Source organism: Nipponia nippon, unplaced genomic scaffold (genome assembly GCF_047370975.1).
Source record: "Nipponia nippon isolate SJK-2023a ecotype South Korea unplaced genomic scaffold, ASM4737097v1 scaffold_4, whole genome shotgun sequence".
Lineage (NCBI taxonomy): Eukaryota > Metazoa > Chordata > Aves > Pelecaniformes > Threskiornithidae > Nipponia > Nipponia nippon.
This window is the reverse complement of record NW_028262358.1, coordinates 94,025,116-94,048,965: the sequence shown is the minus strand read 5'-3', so window position 1 is coordinate 94,048,965 and position 23,850 is coordinate 94,025,116. Positions and strand designations below refer to the sequence as shown.

Here is a 23,850-nt window from a genome sequence, read left to right as displayed (position 1 = left end):
TGCAGCTGACAGCTACATTTTAAAAAAGACAGCTCAAGCCATCCCCTAGGAATCCAGGAGCGTCTAAGGAAAGGATATTGCACTTACTTACTTCTTCAGCCCATACAGTTACTGGCTATTCCAAACATAAATTCCAGCTGGGGGAGCAGGGAAGAATTTAAAAATTGCACAAATTGCCCTGTACAGGTTTTGTTTTAATGAATGAATATTTTCTAGTTTAAAACCTGAAAAATTCCAAGCCACCCTAATGCATGGTAGCACTCAGAATGAAGAAGTAACAATAACATACTAAGAGGCTAAGATGTGCTCATCTACCCCATAATTCCTTGGGGACAGTAAGAGATTCTGGACTTGACATCACTGTCATATCATTTATTCTTCTGTGGGGAATCAATGGAATGGGATTAATCAGAGGCTTTTCTGATTCACAGCCACAAAGTTTCAGGTCTTCGTATCTAACTGGGTAGACCCTGGGAAGCGTTTGGCTAACATACACTCTACTTACAGGTGCACCAGGAAGACCTTGGGGACCAGGCTCACCATCAAGTCCACGAGCTCCCTACAAAACAAGTAGATAACACAAGACATTAAAATGAAGTGCTGAAACACTAACAACTTATGCTCCCTCCTGGTTTGCTGGGAGCTGCCACTTCTCTACACCTGAGGTATTGTATAGCTCTAACTTTAAAAAAAAAAAAAAATTGGCAAACTTTTTTTTTTTTAATCTATCTTGGTTTTTTGTGGAGTTACGAAAGCCAATATTTTTTAACTATGGAAAAATGTCATTCAAAAAATTACGTTCTGTTCATTCTCCAAAAACTCATACCAGACAGTGAAGAAGTAGACCTTTTCACGCTACTTCAGAAAATGTGTGTGTCGTCCTTAACAATACTATATCCTTCACAACATAATAGAATAGCACCGACATGTGAATAGAAATTATCATCAAGTGCAGCGCAGATATTTTTATCACATATGTTTCAAGGAAACAATGCAATTGCTACCATGAAAGTAATTTTAAATGGAGAGGGGAAAAAAAAAATGTTTTCAAAAAGATTTACAGAGAATAAGGAACTGCTTTGTCAAACAGATGTAGTAAATATTCCAAATGGACAAAACAGCACAAAAATATTGGCAAATAACTGTGAAGAATTAAAAGATATAAAGAAGGCCAGAAAAGCAAAGTAAGATAGTAATAGCTTCGCAAATGTGTCCGAGAGGTTAGGAAGGATCACTCATGAGAAGATGCATAATCAGGACAAATTTGATGTTGTTTCTGAACATAGATGATCACAGAATAAGTTTTCTGTGATTTCATTTCTGGAGAAGGAGACAATGGCATGATCGCTACATTTTATTCCTTCTAGAAATTTTTAGCATATAGATTTAGCAAGATCATAAGAATAGAAATGTAACAGTCAGTTTTGAAACAACAGTTAAAAACACTTTGATGAACAGCAGGAGAATTACCCCGCAAAGTCAGAGCTCATATAAACATGAATCCCACTGGAAGCAATTTAAGACACAAAACATGCAAGAGATACAAAGAATGGAGAATGAACAAACTCTCAATAAAAAGCTCTAATAAAAACTGGGACAGTGGAAGCAAAAGGCTTCAGGAAGATGCAAATCACAGGAGGGACTACTTAATAAATTTTAGCTTTAAATAAAACATGTCATAGTTTATACCTGCTATAACTTGCTATCTTGCTAACTACATACTTGCACACATGCCAAAACACTATAAATCCAAGGATCAGAGGGAAAGGTGTGAAGAGTACGTGCACTTCATTAATCAGAACGACCAAGCTGCCTTTCTTCCTAGCCAGAAGTACAGTAGCTATGGAAATACAGCTAGCAGGAGAGAGAAAATGCAGGGGAAAAAAGCAGAAATTTAAATAAGCTTTAAAAACATTCAGGGGCATACTTTTTTTTTATCCAGGCCATTTTATGGAAAGAAAGGTTAATACTCACTTTAGTACCTTTAGGTCCCATTATACCAGTTATACCTCTGATACCTAGGATGCCCTGAAAATGAAAAGTATATTCAAATTATGCTTAAATCTTTTCATCAGAACTGTCCTAGTTTTCAGACAGAAGACTCGAGTTCTACATGCTTTCTTTATGCTTATTTTACTAGTTTCTTAGTATAGAAGGAAAAATCCAGCTACTTCTGCATTAGAATATATAATTTATATGGTAATTTGATATTTTACTAATTTAAGACTTTTTTAAAGAGTCTACTAGGTTGAATGCTACAATCACAAATATGCCTTAAGGACTGAAAAACCCACTAATTTCTCTTCTTGATTACCACAGAGTTGAAGCATTCTCCCTGTGCAGCCGGTGTGAGAGGAACACATGAAGGCCAGACTTGCAAAAGTGCTAAGTTGTCTTAAGTGAGGTATAGGACAGATGCAGGAGAAAGGCACCATCAGACTTTATAGATCTCTAGAGGCAGACAAAATTGGGCAAGGTTTTTGAGAATACAAGTGCTAAGTTTATATGCCCAGAACACTTGAGAGGCTAGACTAAGCAGACATCCCAGTGCAACAAGAGGCATCATAACTATCATCACTTCCTTTCAAAATACAGTCTCATGGGAAATTTGGCTTCATTTTTTTCTTCTTCCTGAGAGACTGAAACTACATGACATGTCTTCTCTCTGCAGAGAGACCAAACCCTCAGCCATAACATTTGTCCTGCAAGAACGCACTACAACTGTGTTAATGAAACAGCTACAGGCACTTCAATGCAGCATAGGCAAACCAGACTCTTGATGGGCAGCCCTTTTACTCACTCCTAACAAAGCTAGATGGAATCCTGTACAGAACATTTAAAGCTTTGTCAGCCCAAAACGTGAGAAAAAGCATGATAATGCAACAGTGACTACAGCAGCCCAGTACGGGAGAGACCCACAGTCTAATCCTTGTTCCAATATCAGAGATGGAAGTAGGCACACTGTGGTACTCATTGCTTTCTGTCAAAAGCAACACCTCTTCCAGAGGTGGCTATCTGAGGCAAGTCTTCTTGTCAACGCATTACATAAGTGCTAGACTGCGGGTGCTGCTGTGGAGACCGGATTTCTAATCCCTTCTATGGATCTGAGCCTTATATTCATTTATGTAAGAAACAAGAAAATACAACAGAGTCTACAGCCTCTCCATCTGTGCCTCTAAAGCACTGTCTGTCCTCTTTTCCATAGGTGGTCTATCTGACATTACTTTCTGCCTATTATGAATCCTACATTTTAATAAGAAACAATTATTTTAAAGCTTGTTTGTAAGGTTGTTAACTCGTGAAACAGTGAAGTGAAATGAGTAATGTATTTTAAAAAAAAGGAAAGGAAAGTCAATCTCTCATTGGTTTTAATTCTACTGTGTTATTTCACAGTGATATAGGAACTTTACCAAACTGAGTTTGGCCCTTAAGACAGCAGAAGCTGCATCTTACACAAGTACTTTCTCTGCATCAGGGCCCCAGGGATACTTTTTTCAGCATCAAACATAAGAAGGATTACACCCTTTCTTTTACTTAGTCTCTGTTCTTTCTCTAATCCTAATCCCGAGATTTATGTTGTCTTATGTTTATAAAGAATTCTGTAATTTAGGATCTGGATGTCATGTGCATCAAGGTAAATTCCTGTATATCACATCTGGACACCAATAGCATTAAAGAAATAGTTTCACACCTAGGAAAAAAACATAAGACCCCATCAGAAAATAAATTATAGAAATAAAATGTGTTATGCCTAAGGTCTATGCCTACTTCTCTAACTTAAAATGACCCCTTTATTCTGTTTCCTATTGCCTGTTCAGCTGTGATAACTGTAAGAGTAGCTCCTCACAAGGAAACAAGCTGAGGAAGTATGTGCCAGAACAAAGAAGTCAGGTGAAGCAGGACAAGGAAATAATTCCAAAATCATAGGTGTGATTCAAGGCTGCTTCCTTGGCATGCAAGAAGGCAGAAAACTGAAGGGGGGAAAAAAAAAAAGTCTGTTCTTCAGTGGCTGCTACTTCATCCTCAAGTCTTAGCTAAGCCTCTATTTCACATTTAAATGTGTTTTAAACATAAACACTAGCTTTGCAAGGCTGAAGTCAGAGTCATCAAAATTATGGAAAGGAAGGCCAGGAAAAAAACTATTTGCACAGCCTAATACAACACAAAATTTAGGACATAAAATACTTATTAAAATAAGCCTTTCCAAAGAAATATTTAGAGCTTTGTGCCATGCAATAATGTAGCTTTTTGGAGGAACTTAAATCTACCTTCACTCATAGACAATATGGCAGAATAAAGAGAAAGGTATGAGGCGTTTTTATAGTATCTGTTTTCTTACAATAAGAAGAAAAAAAGATACAACATAATAAAGCAAATGGGTAACACTATTTAAGAGGAAATACTTTACTGGAGGGCCTTGAGCTCCCACTTCACCACTGGGTCCTTGGTCCCCTTCTTCACCCTGGGAAAGCAAAAGGAATACATCTATAGCTAATCCATACCACGCATATTACTCCCTTATTGTAGGAGGTACATTTACTACTTACTGTTTTCTGTCATCATGTCCTGCTTGAAGGAAATCCAAATGAAGTCACACTACTTCCTCAGAACATAGACAGATACTCATTTAGGTTCACATTCCATTCAACTATTAGCCAAAAGGGTAATTTCAAAGCAAACCCAGTATAAAGAAGAGTAATGATATTTTACTCCTAATCTGGCATTCCTTTTTTTCCTTTATGTTAATCTCTTTAGGTTTTCATGTTCTTTTAGATTAGAAGTGTAATGAAGTTACATATGTGAATGGACTGGATACGCTAGTAGCTCTGCATCACAGTATCACACTGCACTTCAGAATTTTTTGAAAATTAAAATGGTAAAATGCCTTATCTGGTCAATCCCCAATTTAGTCAGATGATAACCTCTCTCAGACAATGACAGTGCACGCTAGTGGAGCGACAGTATCTCCTCCCAGTTTAATTTGCATAGAGGGATTTTGGAGCATAAGACAACAGGAAAAAAATAGGGGAGCTATTTCTCATAAGTTAATATTCTTTTCAATATGCTTAGGAATAGAAAGCAGCGTGAGGGTTTTTCTTTTTAAATAAAAAAACATTTTTCTCTGATTTTTTTTCTCCTAGCATTGAAGCATAGACCAAGGCAGTGCAAAACTTCTCAACTTTTCTTACAAATATTTCAATATTAAACAAGGTTAATTCAAATCAAACACCTTTAAAAAGTTCACATTTCAGTCTTCAAGCTGAATCGGACTTGGCCTCTTCACTGTGGTTATAATCCTTCTTTGCCTATGAACTTGTACTGTGTCTTTTCTCTCTCAAATACATTTTTCTCTCTCATTCTCCCTGTCCCTGTTATTACACAGCTGTGCCACAAAACAATTTACCTGGTAAATCCACAGAATACTTCTGCATTTAAATGTTTGGAAGTTTTCCAATTAATAAATTTGACTTCAGTTTTTGCCATGAGTTCCATAATAATTAAATTGAATGATCAAAATAAAAAGCAGAGGAGCATGGCAGCACTGACTTCTGCATCATAATAAATACAGAGTACAGGTGAATGAAGAATAGAGATGTGCCTTTGGTTACTCTGGCATATTATGATATGTAGTATCTCTTCATGCATTCTGGTAAAACAGTTAACAGTCCTAACAAAATCTAATACTGTGTTTGAAGACAAGGCTAAACTACTATTAGCTTGCTAACAACAGCAGCAGTCTTTCCTCTTTTTTTTTTTACCTTATAACCTTGTTTTCCTGGTTCACCAGACTCTCCTTTTGAACCTTTCTGTCCCTAAAATGAACATAAAAACCAAAATAAATAATTAGAGATTATTAAAAATTAAAATGCAGAGTTTTGCAAAACAGACAGAGGCTCCCCAGTCCTATCTTGCTGTTCCCTCTGCAATTCAAATGCTTCCTCACCTATCCGGTTAATACCACATATTAAGCACCACGTTCAAAACGATCTGCTCCTGGATCTAGCAGGGTTGTTAAGACAGGTTTCTAGACGGGTTAGTATTTCTTCTTTGGTTACTCCACAACAATTTCCTCAGGCCAACAGTATTCCCAGAAATCAGCAAAAAACACACTAAAAAATCTTAGATAAAATGAGACTCAAAAAGTGTTCATTTCAATTTAGTATGCTACAGATCTCCCATGAAGAGAAAAACAAGGAGAAAAGACTAAGGATTTGAGAGAATATTTAGCTTCTGGAGTCATCGGACTACTGGACTGCAAAGTAAATAAAGCAATCTTTCACATACTCTAATCCTTTCAAGACCACACATAAATTTTACCCTGAAGATTACAGCAGAAGTAAGAGATTTCAACAAGAGGTTATTTTAGGAGTAAGGAGTTAAAGTAACTCTAAACATCCACACTGATGCAGTGTTTTTTGAAATCTGCAGTGAACCACCCTGCTGTCAAGCCAGCAGTTACCCTCCCTAGTGTTCTGAGACAGTATCTCTGTAAGGAACGCTTGAACAAACAGATTCCCTTACCTTCATTCCCATTAAGCCAGCATGTCCTGGGCGGCCAGGTGGACAAGCATTGGGACACTGGAAAAGCATCCACACAGTTAGTACCACAGAGGTTGAATAAGGTTGCCGGAAATGATTTTAAAAAAAATGTGGACAACTGTCTTACCAATGGATCACCATCTTGCAGGCCAATTGTTCCCTAAATTAAATGAAATTAATCGAAGTCAATAAAAGAGAAATAACCAGACCTGACTCATTAGACAATACACTCATTAGACAAAACAGAAAATACTACTATCTGAAGCTGGAATCAGAAGTACAATCAACCAAAGGATCTCCGACATGAAAAGCACCTAAACTGCAGGATTTTATTGTAGGATTGCAGGTACCTGCAAAATCCTGTCCTCTACCTTAGATCAACTTTTCTGAAAAACAAAATATTTCTTTTGTTTTTTAAGCTATCTAAAACATTTTCTATTCAACAGAGCACATACATCAAAACCACATGAATTTCCAACAGAACCCAAGACAATTTCTGTAATAAGGATAACTTTTACTTTTCCAACTTACTGCCATCCAGCAAAAGATTCAGATCTTTACAGAGAAAATAACCTTCCCACAACACAAGTATTGGTAGACAAGTGAGATGTCTGGCAGTTAGTGGAATTGCAATAAACTAGAGATCAGTGTACAACGAGATGGACTCAGTGGGGGGAAGGTCATTCTTCATATTAAATCAAATACTTGATGGAAGCTAACGGGAGGCTTATGAGGCACAACAGGGAGAAATATGATTTCACAGCAGCAGCTGTATTCTTTGAAGCCCAGTGGGAGGGAGCACACTGTTTCAGAGAGAAGCACAGGGGAGTCTAAGGAATGAGCTGGTCTCCTTTTATACAGAAGGATTTAAAAAAAGCTGAGGGTCCATAATGTCACCAACTGGAGTGGGATTGTGGCACTTCAGATATCTAAAAAGGACAAAACTGTCAATGAATAGAAGCAGCATACACCATTATTGAGAATTCGTTTTTACTTGTTTCCTAAATACTCTTCTCCACTTTACCATTCACATTTTTTACAATGCCTCTGTCAACTCTCTGGCAACTTTAATGAAACCAAGAAACATGGCATAAATAAAGCATGTGCATTTAGGGTCCATCCAGCAGAGGAACAGTACAGCTTTTAAAAAGACATTAGTACAGCATAAACACATTTCCTAACAGTTTGCATCTCACAGCACCCAGCCTCCAATGTGTCTGCCAGACACTCAGTTTTATCTCTCTGGGCAGGTAAATAGCCACAAGACAAAGGCACACATCCCTCCTCCCAAGAGGCTCAAAGAAAATAACCATTGCCCTAGAGAGGAAAAGCCCTGGTGTAAAACTTTCTTATATCCCTTGCAAGTAGCAGGCCTGGTTGCAAGAAAGACATTAGAAATTAACCCACTTGGGAGCATATATTTCCAGCTCATGAGCCAAATATTAAATTTTTCTCCTCCTAACAGAGAAAAGTCTACCTCTGCTGAAGTACTACTAGTGAGAGTCAACAAAGACTACATTTACAGTAATACTACAATGGGCAGGGAAGTTTAAAACTTGTAAAAGTTACAGTTTAAGACCATTTGCATAAATGGGAAGACATCATGACAGAACTTAGAGTTTGGATTTCAAACTGTCTTTTACAACCATAAACACTAGAAACTTGCTTTCTAAATGAAAGATCAAATGTTAATATGATTAAACGAGTTGTGTCTCAGGCTTTGAACACAAGCCTCTAGACATTATGAATTAATATAGCCTGCTGAAATCCTAAAGTTGGTATTCAGCTGTAGGACTCAGCTGCAGGACTTGAAGAGAAGTTCTGTTCAAGCAGCAACAATACATAATTCAGACATTAGCACATATTAAAGGCAATCACTTACTCGAGGGCCTGGTGGTCCTGGTGGCCCTGGTGGCCCTCTTTTTCCTGGATCTCCCTAAAAAATGGTAAAGTAATTTTGTTGATTCATAATAATAATGACAGCCAGCAGTTACATATTCATACCACACAACAGCAGTGAGAAATGAAGTAGCTACAGAAGGACAGGCTAGGTAGCCAATTAAAACCTAAACCCACAACATGGCTCCCATAGTCGAATGGAAAAACTGATTTTTTAGTAGAATGGGAGCCACGTTGTAGAATAGGAGTCACAAAAACCAATTAATTTTCAGCTGCTTTAGAAAGCTGAAACATCTGACCACAGGATCACCTATGCACTCTTCTATCTCATAATTGCTAATTAAGTACTGAATTAAAAGAATCCTAGTAACTGGCAAAAATGTCCGAAGCACAGAGAGGAAAAAAATCCCCTTTTTCAGAGCCCAAGATTAATTTACCAAGTTAGAATCTTCTCCTGCTTGTGAAGTTTTGATGTGCAGTGCTTTCAGAAGTAAAGACAACACAGAAGCTCTGCACGTTATTTTTTCTGAACGCTTTCAATTAAAATAAATCTAATATTCTGACAGGCAGCACCTTTTAACTTAATACTGTCATTTCAATACTATGTTTGATATGTTATTAAATCATAAATGAAATGAAGATGAATATAGAAGAATTATTCACTAATTCTCACAATGCATGAGCTATAGAGCCACAGGTTTAAAAGCACTAAAAAGGAATATTTCTTTTCCACAAAATGTATAATTACATTGTGGGACTCATTATCACAATGTGTTGTGGAGGCCCATGATATAAATGGACTTTGAAAGGGACTGACTACATTAATGGAGGATAGGCTCATACATAGCTTTCGAAAAAGGCAGCACAGATGCAATTTCTGATTCAGGCAGTCTCTGAACTGCCAACTGCCAGAATGTGGGACAGTATGACAGGAAAATGTCATTTTACAAATAGTCTGTACAGTTCCCTAGGTATCTGTTAGTGCTCTTGCTACAGACAAGACAGTGAGCTAGACGGATCATCGTCTGAAACAAACTAGCAGTTTTTCATAGTCTTTTTTAGATTCATTTATATGACTGAGTGCAACACACGGGGAGAGGTATGCATTAAAAAGTAGGCTTCATTAAACAAAATTTTAATGCTATTTCAGATTTCAAGTAAAAAATTAACAATTGGTTTCAATTTGCATTTCAGTGGTAAAGTATGGAGTCAAAATATGACAGTGTGCTGAAACTGAGTTCACAGTTTAGCAGTAAGGTCAGTAGATGGAGTCACACTTAAAATGAAACTAAGAAGAAATACTGAATTGCTATGTTCACTGATACGCAAATGGAAAACAGAAATAGTATGTGGTCACGTACCATAATGTATATGTGAGAAGACAGGAGTAAAGCTAAAGGTCTGCATGTAATGTTAAGTTTTACATTTCCTATACGTCTGGCAGGCTTGCTTCTTCATTTTAGTTCTCCTTGAATAAGAGGAGAAGTGGAGTATGGGACACTATATGAAACACTTCATTCTAATCTAATGGGTGGCCCTGACTTTGTGCTATTAATTGTTCCTTATTTCTGATGAGCTTCAAACACAATCTTTCCTCTACCAGTGGTCACTGTAGAGGAAACAAATATGTTTTCAAGTGCTGCTATAACCCAAATAGTGTTTAGACGGCACAGTAATTATTCATTTTTTCTATAAGTACCTTCTAGCAATTGAATAAACCTACAATTTTAGCAAACATGGTAGTACTTACAGGTGGACCAGCACGACCTACTTCCCCAGGAAGTCCTGCTGCACCAGCTGGACCCTATAACAACCAAGTTAAATAATATTTTTAGACCATACAATACCTCTATAACAAGCATCCAAGGAGTGAGAACATGTAATTCTCTCAAACAACGAACTATGCCTTCAGACACCAGTATCCTTGCCCCATATACCATAGACCTAAGCAACCTCAGTAGTAGCTGAAGAAAGCATACGTAATATACATAAAACATCAGGATTAAAAAGTTTCTTTTTTCACTGAATTACTTTTTATTACAGTACAACAGCTTTATTGAAAATTTAAACAGATTCATTGAACAGTATATTTATCAGTTGTAAAAGTGATACTTACAGGTGGTCCAAGAAGCCCCTTGCCCTGTGAAATATGAAAAAAGGTCAGAAATGTGGGGAGGGTTCCACACCTAGTCAAGCTGTTTGCCAAGATCAGAGTATTTGGGATAAAAAGGTACAAAAAGAAAAAATGATGTTTGATTCTGCAAAATCGTTCTGAAAACTTGTTTAACTGATGTTAAATATCAATTTTATTATTAGCAGAAAAATTAAAGTATTGATTAAGTTGCCTGGCAGTAACATTTATTTACACATTTACAAACACATATACTTCCACAAAGGAATGAAAACATTAACGCCTTTGGGTTTAGCTAATTATCAAGTACCATGATAAACACATCTATGCTATAATAATTTCCTTCTAACAGTGCGTTTAAATTGATAATGAAAGAGATTTTTTTTTCCCAGTGCTTCCTCAAGGCCTAAATTCATTAAACTAGCACTTTTTGGTAATCAAAAGGACACCAAACTGTTCCTGTTTACACTTTCCATCAGTATTCCTCTGAATCATTTTAATGAGAAGTATCCAAGATACAAATGTGTTTCTGCCTATTTGGACACTACACTCGCTCTAAGAAAACAGATCGCTCAGTCTTACATAACTAAAGCAAATGGATAATTTTACGGAGAACAGTGTCAATGATGTGTGTGAAACCCTGGCACAGAAAATCACAAACATACTTAAATCTTCAGGAGATTTGACGTAATAAAGTGCCTGGGCTGAGTGGAGCTTAAAAGCCACAGAGTATCATACCAGGATTGTATCTGCAAGGTTGTCTTTAGAAAACTTGGTATAACACAGGGAAAATTTCAAGCATTTATCAGAGTCATTCCATTTTAACCATTGAATACACAGCAGAATGTAAACTTTTTCATCTTGCATAACCTACATAATTTCTTTGCTATTACTCAACGCTCCTTTCCTGCAATTCATTATATTATACATGTCTATATTTGACTACTCAGATCAAACTTTCACTGCATCACATATCCGATATTATATCACCTGCCTCTGAAAGAAGGAAGCCTACTACTTGCAGATTCCCATTGGAGTACCCCTTGCTAATGCACCCCTAACAGTGGCAGGGAAAGTCAGCAATACCAAAATAAGCAGCTACAGCTACTGCGTCCAGCCCACACAAAGGCCCAGGAGAAGCCAGTTCCCCCCCCTCTGCCCACTCCATTGTGTCTTCTCACCCTCCTAATTAGGACTCACAGAAGCAGGGGCTGGCCCTCAGCAATCCATGCCTCCCCCTCACCCAGCTACTCCCCCTTTCTGGCCATGAACTCCCTGCAAGCAGACCAAGTTGGGGAGTTGAGAGCTCCAGGACAATCAGCCAGTAAGGACCTACACAGAGGGTTAATGATCCCAACCCGCTGCCTATGCTCCTGCCTCTGCCTGTGTCCTAAAGGGGAAGCCTCTCCACGCAGCCTGGGACCTTAAAATATTTTCATTTTCTCTATCACTAAATACACACAATCCTACCCTTATGTCAAATCTGTAAAGCACTAGCAATATATCAGCTAATAGAAAAGTTAGAGGGAAGTTAACAGAGAGAACGGACTGAAGGGTGCGATGCATGCACTGAATGCAGCAGCCCCAGGTCCATTTACCAGGGCCAGATCAGAGACATCAGCATATTTGGTGGTAAATTACTTGAATTAATCAAAAGGATTCTACTAATTTTGTAAATCTGTCATTTGAGAGACTATCCACAAAAGAGATGAGACAAAGAGGATAAATTAAAACTAAATGATGAAGCAGGAAAAAGTAAGAGGAAAGGGAGAGTAAAAGAAGATAACTGAAGATTGCCAGGATACATTCTAGGGAAGAAAGGGTGAAAGAAGAGGAAAAGCAAATGCTGTATATAAAACTTTAGATACTTAATATTCTTTCTTCCAGTTACCCCAAAGTCCTAACTTGGCCAATAAATTCCACTGGATGAGCTTGAAAAACAGTGACAATAACTTAAAACTAATTAATGTTGTAGCCAAGGCTTCTGACTTTCTGCTTGCACTGAGCATTTTAACAACTTAAGCAAGGGTTTTTTGTGAGAAATTAAGTCTTTGGATAACCATCCACTTGCAAAAGGCCACTGACTGAATTCAAAGCAGTGCATAATTACACCGAAATACTCAATGAATCACATAACCAGTATGCAGACTCATAACTCTGCTCACTATGTTTCTAGTAAACAAGGTCTCATGGATCAAACCAAAGACCTGCAAAGGTTAAACAGCCCCATTCCTTCACGCTCGTAGTAAGAGCTTCTCAAAAAGTCTCTGAATCTGAGAATTAGAACCATCACACTCCAGCACTACCACTCCTACCCTTTTTTTTTTTTAGTTAGGTTTCATCACTCTAAGTTTAACCTCACTAAAGGTGAGATGACCAGTGTTGGCCATTTTGAGAAGCTTCCGCTAAATGCTCTATATCTTATCAGCTTAAAGCCATTCATCAAAAGCAAAGCCTGTATAAATGGAATTTCTCAGAGAGATTTATTTTGAGCATTAATCTTTCCATAAGGATTCAACATATACAGGTTAACAACCATGGAGCTACAAAATCAAACACTAGGCTTCTTCCTGAAGTGCAAGGTCTAAGGATTAACCTTAATAATTACAACGGTAATGACACAAGGTGACTAAGTATATCCATCTTTACCTTTAAATAACTAAGAATTCTCATTTCCTCATTATAAATATTCCTGCAGATTCACCTTTAAATACAAGGTCCAGTTGCTTATTAAGCAGAGGCAGAACAACTCCAAAGGCAATCCCTACTGAGGTTCACTGAAGCGTTATCACCTTAAGACTGAATGTCTCAGGGCAAACAAAATCGCTAAACTTTGAACAATGGTCCAAAATCTCTTCAGATTTATTGCTTTTGCAGTCTCAAAACATGGTCACAAAAGACTTGAATCAGGTAAATGCTTCTCTGAACAGAATCAGCATTCTACCTTGACAAGTTGGTCCAGTTTGCTGCTTTCCCATAGCAACATCTCCACTTCTAAGTTGAGATTAACTCTCTTTACATATATTTTATATACCCACTTTTTCTAAAGGCTCTTAAATTATTTGTTCTTACATTAGTCTGTTAATGGTGAGGTAAAATCATGCATATTTTCCCCAAGCCAGCTTTTATTTCAGTTGACAGGCTAAAATACTACAGTATTTTAACCTAGTATTTCAGTAATTCAGTTTTAATTCCTCATTTTTTCTTCTCCCATAGTAGTTCTTTTCATGTACACTTTTTTCCACATCACCTGAGTAACATATTTGACAGAGTTAAGCTATCTCTTCATTCCAGCTACACATTTTAAAATGCATTGAAAACAACCCAGAAATTATTTCCTCATCTACTTGACAGCAAAAATTGAAAATAATCAAACAAACAAAAAAACTCAAACCTCTAACAGAAAAATGTAGGGCTTTCAGTCTATCTAGAAGCTGCCTCAGATCTGCTATTTTCTGTGACTAAATTTAGCTCATATATTGAGTTTACGGATTGACCAGCCATTACAAGTGTCTTACCTATTTTCCAGATTTTCAGGTAAGAAGCAGCATCCATGAAAATTAAATGCAAATGTCCACATAGAATGATTCGTCTTAAGTTTGAATATGTCTATAATGTAATGTCTTCAAGAATAACATTATAATTTCCTTTCTGGCCAAATACCAAAATGATTGTTTAATATAAATTTAATGAAAGTTAATGGGACAGGGTCAAAAATACAAAGATATAGTCAAAGATACAGAATTTCACAGCAAGGAGTGCTATATCGGAATTTCTATTTAATTCCAATAACTTCTCCAAAATGAATCTAATTTTTAATTAAATTTTAATTATGTGCAGCCCTATTACAATTTCATGCCAGTCATCTTGTTCCATTACTCATTTTTCTTGAGGTTTTTTCTGGTTTCCTATATGGCAGTTTACATGGCACCAGGCCTGCTGAAGACAGATGGGGTTCATCGGTCGCAATGGGGGAAAAGGATTCTGGCTCAGGAGTTAGCAGGCCTCATTGAGAGCTTTAAACTAGATGCGAAGGGGGAAGGGGATAAAACCAAGCTTGCTAGGGATGAGCCTAGGGCTGGCACGCCTGTGTTGGAGAAGAGATCTCTGAAGTGCATTTACACCAATGCACGCAGCGTGGGCAATAAGCAGGAGGAGCTGGAAGCCATTGTGCAGCAGGAAAACTACGATGTGGTCGCCATCACGGAAACATGGTGGGATGACTCACAGAACTGGAGTGCTGCAATGGATGGCTACAAGCTCTTTAGAAGGGACAGGCAAGGAAGGAGAGGTGGTGGGGTAGCCTTGTACGTTAGAGAGGGTTTTGACTGTCTAGAGCTCAGTGAAGGTAATGATAAGGTTGAGTGCTTATGGGTAAAGATCAGAGGGAAGGCTAATAAGGCAGATATCCTGGCGGGAGTCTGTTATAGACCACCCAACCACGATGAAGAAACAGATGAAGTATTCTACAAGCGGTTGGCTGATGTCTCACAATCTCTAGCCCTTGTTCTCGTGGGAGACTTCAACTTACCAGGTATCTGCTGGAAATGCAACACAGCGGAGAGAAAGCAGTCTCGGAGGTTCCTGGAGTGTGTGGAAGATAACTTCCTGATGCAGCTGCTGAGTGAGCCAACCAGGGGAGGTGCCCCGCTGGACCTTCTGTTTACGAACAGAGAAGGCCTGGTGGGCGGTGTGGTGGCTGGAGGCTGTCCTGGGCTCAGTGACCATGACATGATAACAGTTTTCAATTCTTGGAGAAGTAAGGAAGGGGGTCAGCAAAACCACTACCCTGAACTTCAGAAGGGCAGACTTTGGATTGTTTAGGACTCTGGTTAACAGAGTCCCTTGGGAGGCAGTCCTGAAGGGCAAAGGAGTCCAGGAAGGCTGGATGTTATTCAAGAAGGAACTCTCAAAGGCACAGGAGCAGGCTGTCCCCATGTGCTGTAAGTCGAGCAGGCGGGGGAGAAGACCGGCCTGGCTGACCAGAGAGGTTTGGCTGGGACTCAGGAAAAAAAGGAGAGCTTGCCACCTTTGGAAGAAGGGGCAGGTGACTCAGGAGGACTACAAGGATGTTGTGACGTTATGCAGGGAGAAGATTAGAAAGGTGAAGGCACAGCTAGAACTTAAACTGGCCACCGCCATTAAAGATAACAAAAAATGTTTTTACAAATATATCAGTGACAAAAGGAGGGCCAGGGAGAATCTCCATCCTTTGTTGGATGCAGAGGGAAACATTGCCACAAAGGATAAGGAGAAGGCTGAGGTACTTAATGCCTTCTTTGCCTCAGTCTTTAATAGTCTCACTGGTCATCCTCGGGGTTTTCAGGCTCCTGAGCTGAGAGATGGAGATAGGATGCAGAATGAAGCCCCAGTTGTCGAAGAGGTAGCAGTCACTGACCTGCTCCTCCACCTGAATGCTCACAAGTCCATGGGGCCAGACAGGATCCACCCAAGGATTCTGAGGGAGCCGGCAGAGGAGCTTGCCAAGCCACTTTCCATCATTTATCAGCAGTCCTGGTCAACTGGGGAGGTCCCAGATGACTGGAAGTTAGCAAATGTGATACCCATCTACAAGAAGGGTTGGAAGGAGGATCTGGGGAACTACAGGCCTGTCAGCCTGACCTCAGTGCCAGGAGAGGTCATGGAGCAGATCATCTTGAGTGACATTACGCAGCACATGCGGGACAACCAAGGGATCAGGCTCAGCCAGCATGGGTTTATGAAAGGGAGGTCCTGCTAACCTGATCTCCTTCTTTGACAAGGTGACCCGCTTAGTGGATGAGGGGAAGGCTGTGGATGTTGTCTACTTGGACTTTAGTAAGGCCTTTGACACAGTCTCCCACAGCATTCTCCTGGAGAAGCTGGCTGCTCATGGCTTGGATAAGTACACTCTGCGCTGGGTTAAAAACTGGACGGCCGAGCCCAGAGAGTGGTGGTGAATGGAGTCAAATCCAGCTGGCGGCCGGTCACGAGTGGTGTTCCCCAGGGCTCAGTACTGGGGCCGGTCCTGTTCAGTATCTTCACTGATGATCTGGAGGAGGGCATTGAGTGCACCCTCAGTAAGTTTGCAGATGACATCACGTTGGGTGGAAGTGTCCATCTGCTGGAGGGTAGGAAGGCCCTACAGAGGGACCTGGACAGGCTGGATCATTGGGCCAGGGCCAACTGCATGAGATCCAACAAGGCTCAGTGCCGGGTCCGGCACTTCAGTCACAATCACCCCATGCAACGTTACAGGCTTGGGGAGGAGTGGCTGGAGAGCTGCCTGGCAGAAAAGGACCTGGGGGTGTTGGTTGACAGCTGCCTAAACATGAGCCAGCAGTGTGCTCAGGTGGCCAAGAAGGCCAATGGCATCCTGGCTTGTATCAGGAATAGTGTGGCCAGCAGGACCAGGGAGGTGATCGTTCCCCTGTATTCGGCACTGGTGAGGCCGCACCTCGAGTACTGTGTTCAGTTTTGGGCCCCTCACTACAAGAAGGACATTGAGGTGCTGGAGCGTGTCCGAAGAAGGGCAACGAAGTTGGTGAAGGGACTAGAGAACAAGTCTTACGAGGCGCGGCTGAGGGAACTGGTGTTGTTTAGTCTGGAGAAGAGGAGGCTGAAGGGTGACCTTATTGCTCTCTACAACTACCTGAAAGGAGGCTGTAGCGAGGTGGGGGTCGGTCTCTTCTCCCAAGTAACAAGTGATAGAACAAGAGGAAATGGCCTCAAGCTGTGCCAGGGGAAGTTTAGGTTGGATATTAGGAAAAACTTCTTCACTGAAAGGGTAGTCAGGCATTGGAACAGGCTGCCCAAGGAAGTGGCTGAGTCTCCATCCCTGGAGGTATTTAAAAGACGGGTAGACGTGGTGCTCGAGGACATGGTTTAGTGGTGGACTTGGCAGTGATAGGTTAACGGTTGGACTTGATGCTTTTAAGGGTCTTTTCCAACCTTAACAATTCTATGATTCTATATAGTCTAAGTTTCTACATGCCAACCATCATTCACTTCTTCAATCCTGTAAAATTCCTAAAATTCATCATTCTTTTCAGCCCCCAAAGACAGATGTTAAATCCATCTGCATGCCAACTGGAACACTACTCTTCGCATGTCCTTTCTCATATTTTGTCTTGTTTTCACACGGAAGAGCACAGGACGTCCCATACAGCATTTACACTTCAGTGATCCCATTTAAACACATGGCAAGGAGCTGAAACAGGAACAACTGTAGACTAATTTATGCAAATAAAACATGGGCTCTCCTGTCTCTACAGCATTTTCACAAAGAGATGGAAAACAATGGTATGCGTCCAAAACTTGTGACCACATCACACACGCTCCTTTCTTCTCTACAGCATACAAACCAAACGTCCTTTCAGTAATATCTGCACACTTTGATATAAAGACAAAAAGGTTCCTTAATGTAGTATTTTAATATCTTATGAGTTCTTTGAAACCTCAGAAATGGTTTCTGGCTTTTCTTCACTACATTTTATGGTAAGAATCCTTCATATTGATACTTAAGGTCTAAAAAGCCTCAAATACTAAATGTATTACTTACTGGAAGTCCACGAGCACCTGGCAGTCCTGGTTCACCCTTTAAAAGATAAAAATTGAGTTTTTCAAGAGGCATAAAGCTTTGTAAACAACATACAGGAAGGTGCTCTCACCTTTTGGAGGGTATCATTTAGTGGACGTATGCTGCAAGTATTATTCACTTCATTAACGCTACACTGGTTTCAGTGAGACTTGATAGAAAGGAAAGACTTTCTCCGTATTAAAAAGATACAGCCAGCCTTAGGCCTTTTTTTTCCCCAAAAAAACCCTAATTCAAACATGCTGGTTACTCTGACTTCTGATGTGTATTTCATTTGTCTGATTGCTGATGAAGTCAGGTTTCACTGTTCTGGTTCCCACTGCATATGCCCATGACATAATTACAGTACAACAAGATGGAAGGAACCTCACCATTACTGAAGATGCTCAACCTTAATGTCATCAATGTAATGCCACCATTCCTTACTGCTGGCTAGGGGAATGGAAGTTGTTTTGTACTGTGTGAAAAGGGCCCAATGGTTCTGTATTCTATAGATATTTTAATATTGTAAGAAAGGCTGCAGCATCTCATTAGTTGCATAGAGACAAACAATAATCTTGCTTAAAAAATGCCATAATTTAATTCATAATTTTGTTCTTACCTTCTGTCCTTTTGGTCCTGTGGCTCCACGTGAGCCATCAGGTCCTGTGAATCCCTTTGGAAGTAATGTATACAATGTTAATGCAAAGGTTACGTGGTTTTCTTAATCACAACAGAAAACATTCTAAAACATAGAGTAATGAAGCTATTAAATAAGTAACTGCAGGAGACTTAAAATTCAAATGCCTGTTTACATGTACAGATACAACTGTCCAGGTTCAAAGTACTAGCTTCTGGTGACAAACATCAGTGCCTGTGATATGCGTCCTTCAGAAACTATTCAGTTAAATCACAGTTAGACTAAACACATGATCTCACATGATCTTATTTCCTCTCAATGGAAGATTGATGAATTTAATTCATGGCTCAGGTTAAAAACAACAACTGTCAGTGCTTTCCATTTCAAATAAACCATTCATTGACCAAAAAAAAAAAAAATCAGTAAAGCTGCCAGGCTGGATTTGAGATTAGTCTTTGAACCACACTTGTCTATCTGGCTAAAATTAAAAAGCAATCATCATATAATTTATAACTACAAATTCATTTGGAGTTCTTTTGTTTTCTTTTGTTTCCAAATTTTTAACCAGCTTATATGGCTTAGAAATTTCCAGATATCCATAAGAAAAGCCTTGCTTTTACATTTGTCCAATACTTTTCTTTTTTAGTACACTTCCAGCAATTGTGTTCACCCAAAGGGATGTCTTCTCTGACAATTTGCTTTCAAAAGCTTACATGATCATTACAGGCAATTACTGTACAGTATCTTTACTCAGTCTATTAAACCTGACACTGAAATAGTTTGTGAAAGAAAAATGAGATTTAAAAAGTCAGAACTGCCTCACCAATTAAACATGGAAGAAGGTATTATAAATCTAAAACCCCAATTAAAAGTTGAATGCACAGTGGGAGTACAACAAGGTCCCATGTTTTGTCTTCAAGTGAAAATAAAAAAGGCTCACCATTTCAGAACACAGTATTCTACTATTACAGTTCCACTCATCCACTAATATGAGGGAATATACAAGTGCGAACAAGTATCAAAAGCTGAGCTGAGTTTAAAACGTTCTGTTTCACCTGACTGTGTTACCATGAATTCTGGCAAGGAAAACAAAGCCATGCCTTAAGTGAAAATTATGAGAGGCAATGATTTTTAAAGATCTGCTTATGGGTTTTTGACATGTACAAATGGGTTATGGGCCTGTATTTTTTTCAGGAAAAAATGAAGTGATATGAGATACCACTCACGGCAAGCCCATTTCCTCTTACAGATTTGAAATTTGAACAGTTTAACTAAAAGACTGTTACAGCTCCACATCCACTAAATCTCTTTTCAAAAGCAAATTAAAAGTTAACCTGTAACAGTATTGCAATCTTCAATAAATATTAGACTTTTTCATTTATATAATTTGCAATATTCTCTAATATACTTGTTTGTTGTATATAATCTTTATTTTTGATGTTTTAAATTATAACAAGTATTCTACCACTTATGTAAATTAAACATAAGCTTGCCTGCCTCCTGGTATAAAATTTAAGTACTAATGTAACAATCTTGCTTCATAGCAAGAAATGCTTTCAAACACTGCTCTCGAGAGAAATATGAAGAGTTTCCCAAAAATGTATGAAGGTGTTTTTATGGCCACTAACTTATTCAAGAGATACAACCTAACAGGCCATCAACACTAAATGATGTGGAAGCTTTATTAGCTTTATTATTCTGTATTATTTTCCATAAAGAAAGGAAGATACATTAGCAGGTATGGGCTCTGCACTGGCTGAAGTCTCGGGGGGGGGGGGGGGGGGGTGTTTGGAATAACAGCTATATGGAAATCACAGTTTTTCCTCAGAAACTGAGTTAAAATCCATCCTTAAGTTTCAATTTAGTAAAAAGAGAACTGTTTGCTTTAACATCAGGCCTACAGGGCTGATCTAAATGATTTTTTTTTCTTCCTATTTTCTCCGGCTTAGGGAAGGAGAGGCTAAGGAGACCTAAAACTACTAAACACAACCCCTCCACACACACCCTTTGAGCATTAAACACCAGTTGCCTGGAAGAGGCCAGCCCACAGCAGTGACTGTTAGATGCCCTCAGCTGCAGAAGACCCTGCTGCCCAGGCCTGGGCTTGTATCCTCCTCTTGCCCTTGCTGCCCTGCTCTTTGCCCACACAGGGAGCTGGCCATTGACCCGAGGCTGCTTCCAGAGGATGCAGCATGGCCTTCTTCCTGCAGCACTGCTGCCCAGCACCCTCTCCGGAGCAGGGTGGCAGCACCCAACAGCCCTTCCGCTGCTCCTCAGCTGCTGCCCCAGCCGCCCGCAGCCCAGCTGTGCTCCTCCAAGAGAGCATCTTTCAGCTTGGAGAAGAGCGCCTCTCCCCCACACGCACCGCTGGCACTCACCGGCAGCTGTAAGGAAGCCAGAGACCTCAAAAGGAGGTCATGCTTCTACAGAAATAGACTAAAACCAAGTATTTTCTTAAAAAAAAAAAATAAAAAAGAAGAAATTCCGGAAAATGAAGTGTACTCACATCAGCTCCCGGCTCTCCAGGCAGGCCAGGGGATCCTGGTTTGCCTGCATCCCCATCTGGACCCTTCAGGATTTAAATGGACATTTAAGCATGTTTCAGAGAAGGAAGCAGAAACAAAGCTCAAAATCTCTTCTCTCACAGGAGCAAATGCAAAGTAGCTGAAATCACTTACCGGTGGACCAGGGGGGCCGTTCGGACCTCTCTCCCCCTAACAAGATATGAAAAGGAAGGTATCAGTCAGAGCTACAGCGACCTTTTATGGCCCCTCATGGAAAACACTGATTTACAGAGTATCAGGAATAATCCCAAACTGATTCTTGTTGTAGGAAATTAATATTAAACCCACATGATCCCTATTATAGACTAACGGAAATGATCACAGAAACTTCTGACAGGAATTGGGGGAAAATACCTAAGTAGCTCCTGTCAGGAGTAACGCCTCAAATCCTTATCATGCTTTAGTATGAGTGATACTATGTTATCCTTTTTGAGATTAGAATTATAAAATCCCCACACCCCACTCAAGGCAAATAATCATAGCATATGAAGCTGATTAAATAAAATAAATAATCCTGGATTTTTCATATCAGAGATAATCTGAAAGGCAACCTTCTCCCCTTGACCCAACCCGCTACAGAGTATGAGACCCATTGATTCCTGTGTGGTTCTCCAGCCAAATTCAAACCCCTCAGGGTGAAATGCTGACAGTGAGGACAATGTAGGTACAGCTCGAGGTATTTCCTATTTCCTAGGCACAGCATGGGAAACACTTACATCGATGCCATCAATACCGGGAACTCCTGGTGGCCCCGGCGGACCCGGGGGGCCTGGTGGACCAGGGAGACCTCTCTGACAAGGAATAAGAAATAAAAAAGGAGCAATTAGATCCTGGCAAACCTGCAAGAGCCAGTCTGGGGAGGACCGGCACAAGGAGAGACAGCTTCTGTGGGTTAGTCGGGAGTCACAACTGTGATAAGGACCTGTGTCCTCGCTCCCACATGTCAGGACCCACAGGCCCTATATCCCATCTTAGCTGTCGCTGCGATGACCAGCAATGCCCCCCTCATGGGCAGAACCGGGATGAGGTGTTAAACCCTCCTCCTCGGGCCCTGCTGCCCTCCTGCACCCCGCAATGCTGGCAGGGCCAGGGCAAGGCAGAGGGGGCTCGACTCCCCAGCCCAGCAGGATCTGAACACCGCATGGCAATGACAGGGTGGCAGAAATAAAAAAAGTGATCTTTGCGAATCAAACACTGAAATTCACTAAGCTACTCTAGTTACTCCTTCAGCCAACACAAAGGAGACAGTCTTCCTAAGAGTTTGTGCTAGCGAAGAAAATTTAAAACAACCCTTTCCCTACTTGACTGACGGGCTCAGCGGTTTCCCCTGGTTCCTCAGGACTACATTAGCATCTACAGAGGCGCTTTCTCACAGCGCGAGGCTCCCAAGGGGGAGGCGGGAGGCGCCACCAGCCCACAGAAACCTTGAGAAAGGCTTTTACAGGTCCCGCACCTATAATGGGGGGCTCTGTTCTCCTCGGAGCGAGCTCCGGCCCCGGCCCCACAACGGTGCTCTGTGATCAGGAGGCTGGCCCAGGCCCTGCTGGGGCCCTGAGCCTGGCCCCGGGCTCCCCATGGCACTGCTGCTCTGGACACCTTTCCTCCACACACCAGTCTTCCCAGTAATAATCCATCCAGCAGTAGGAGTAGATGCAGCTCAAGCCCCGCCATGTTACCGGGCGCCTGCCTGATGCCCACCAGGTAGCACCATGTAGCCACCCACACATGGCACCCACCACCCTGGGGTCAACTCGCCTTTGCCAGCACCACGTCAGGGTCAGTTACAGCTACTGTGGGGGAGAAAAGGGTCAAAAACCCTCCAGTGGGTCGGTGCCCGGGCATGGCAGAGAGTAGTTTCTCCTCATCCACGCCCTTTCCCCGAGCACGGAGCACCGTCCTCACACTTACCTCGATTACCGTCTGGCTTATCTGCGAGGGAGAAAAACAGAGTCAAAGTCAGAATAAACTTACTTGAGCCAGGCAGAGGCAAACAACCTGCAGGAAAAGCCCCAGAGGCAGGAGGCCCCGCAGAGCCCGGGCCATAGCGATGGCGGGAGCGGCCTGCGGCTGCTGGGGCAGGCGGCCGAGAGGTGAGCCCCGCCGCAGCCCCTCACGGCTGCTGGCTAACGCCTTGGGGAGGGTCGCGGGGATTGGAGGAAAGCTGAAGGCTGGGAAGGGAAGAACCGCATGCCAGCAGCGCCTTAACCCTTTGCCCTGCTGCTCTTGCTTTGGGCACTGACCCTTGCCTCCCCTCCCTGCCCTCCCCCAGGGGCTTCCCGCCGCCAGGCTCCCCGGGGAGGCGGCCCCTGCGGGGAGGCGGCTGCGAAAATCCCTCCCGGCTGCAAGGCGCAGCGTTCTCAAGTCTCCTACCCAAGCAGCGGGGGAGCGGGGGGGGGGGGGGGGGGGAGGGAGAAAGTAAGTCACGGAAGGGTTAAAATGAGACTGCTGCTGCTCGGGGGAGGGGGGGATGTCTAAAGGCACAAAATTCCAGGCAGATACGGTAAAAGCAGGCATCTCGGGC

The 23,850-nt window shown here is 41.2% G+C and overlaps 1 protein-coding gene across 1 annotated transcript in view; it reads right to left on the bottom strand.

Moving 5' to 3' along the window:
* Nucleotides 1-23,517, bottom strand: part of COL9A1 (collagen type IX alpha 1 chain) — a 59,028-nt gene extending 35,511 nt beyond the window's left edge. The window contains exons 1-15 of the mRNA XM_087774802.1: nt 23,301-23,517; nt 22,046-22,120; nt 21,444-21,479; nt 21,272-21,334; nt 18,748-18,801; nt 18,111-18,146; nt 10,556-10,579; nt 10,190-10,243; nt 8,423-8,476; nt 6,668-6,700; nt 6,523-6,579; nt 5,760-5,813; nt 4,409-4,462; nt 1,975-2,028; nt 506-559 (exon numbers count right to left, since the gene is read on the bottom strand). Coding sequence (XP_087630928.1) covers nt 506-559; nt 1,975-2,028; nt 4,409-4,462; nt 5,760-5,813; nt 6,523-6,579; nt 6,668-6,700; nt 8,423-8,476; nt 10,190-10,243; nt 10,556-10,579; nt 18,111-18,146; nt 18,748-18,801; nt 21,272-21,334; nt 21,444-21,479; nt 22,046-22,120; nt 23,301-23,372 — 774 coding nt within the window. The 5' untranslated portion in view covers nt 23,373-23,517. The remainder of the gene's footprint in view (nt 1-505; nt 560-1,974; nt 2,029-4,408; nt 4,463-5,759; nt 5,814-6,522; nt 6,580-6,667; nt 6,701-8,422; nt 8,477-10,189; nt 10,244-10,555; nt 10,580-18,110; nt 18,147-18,747; nt 18,802-21,271; nt 21,335-21,443; nt 21,480-22,045; nt 22,121-23,300) is intronic.
* Nucleotides 23,518-23,850: the final 333 nt, after the last annotated feature.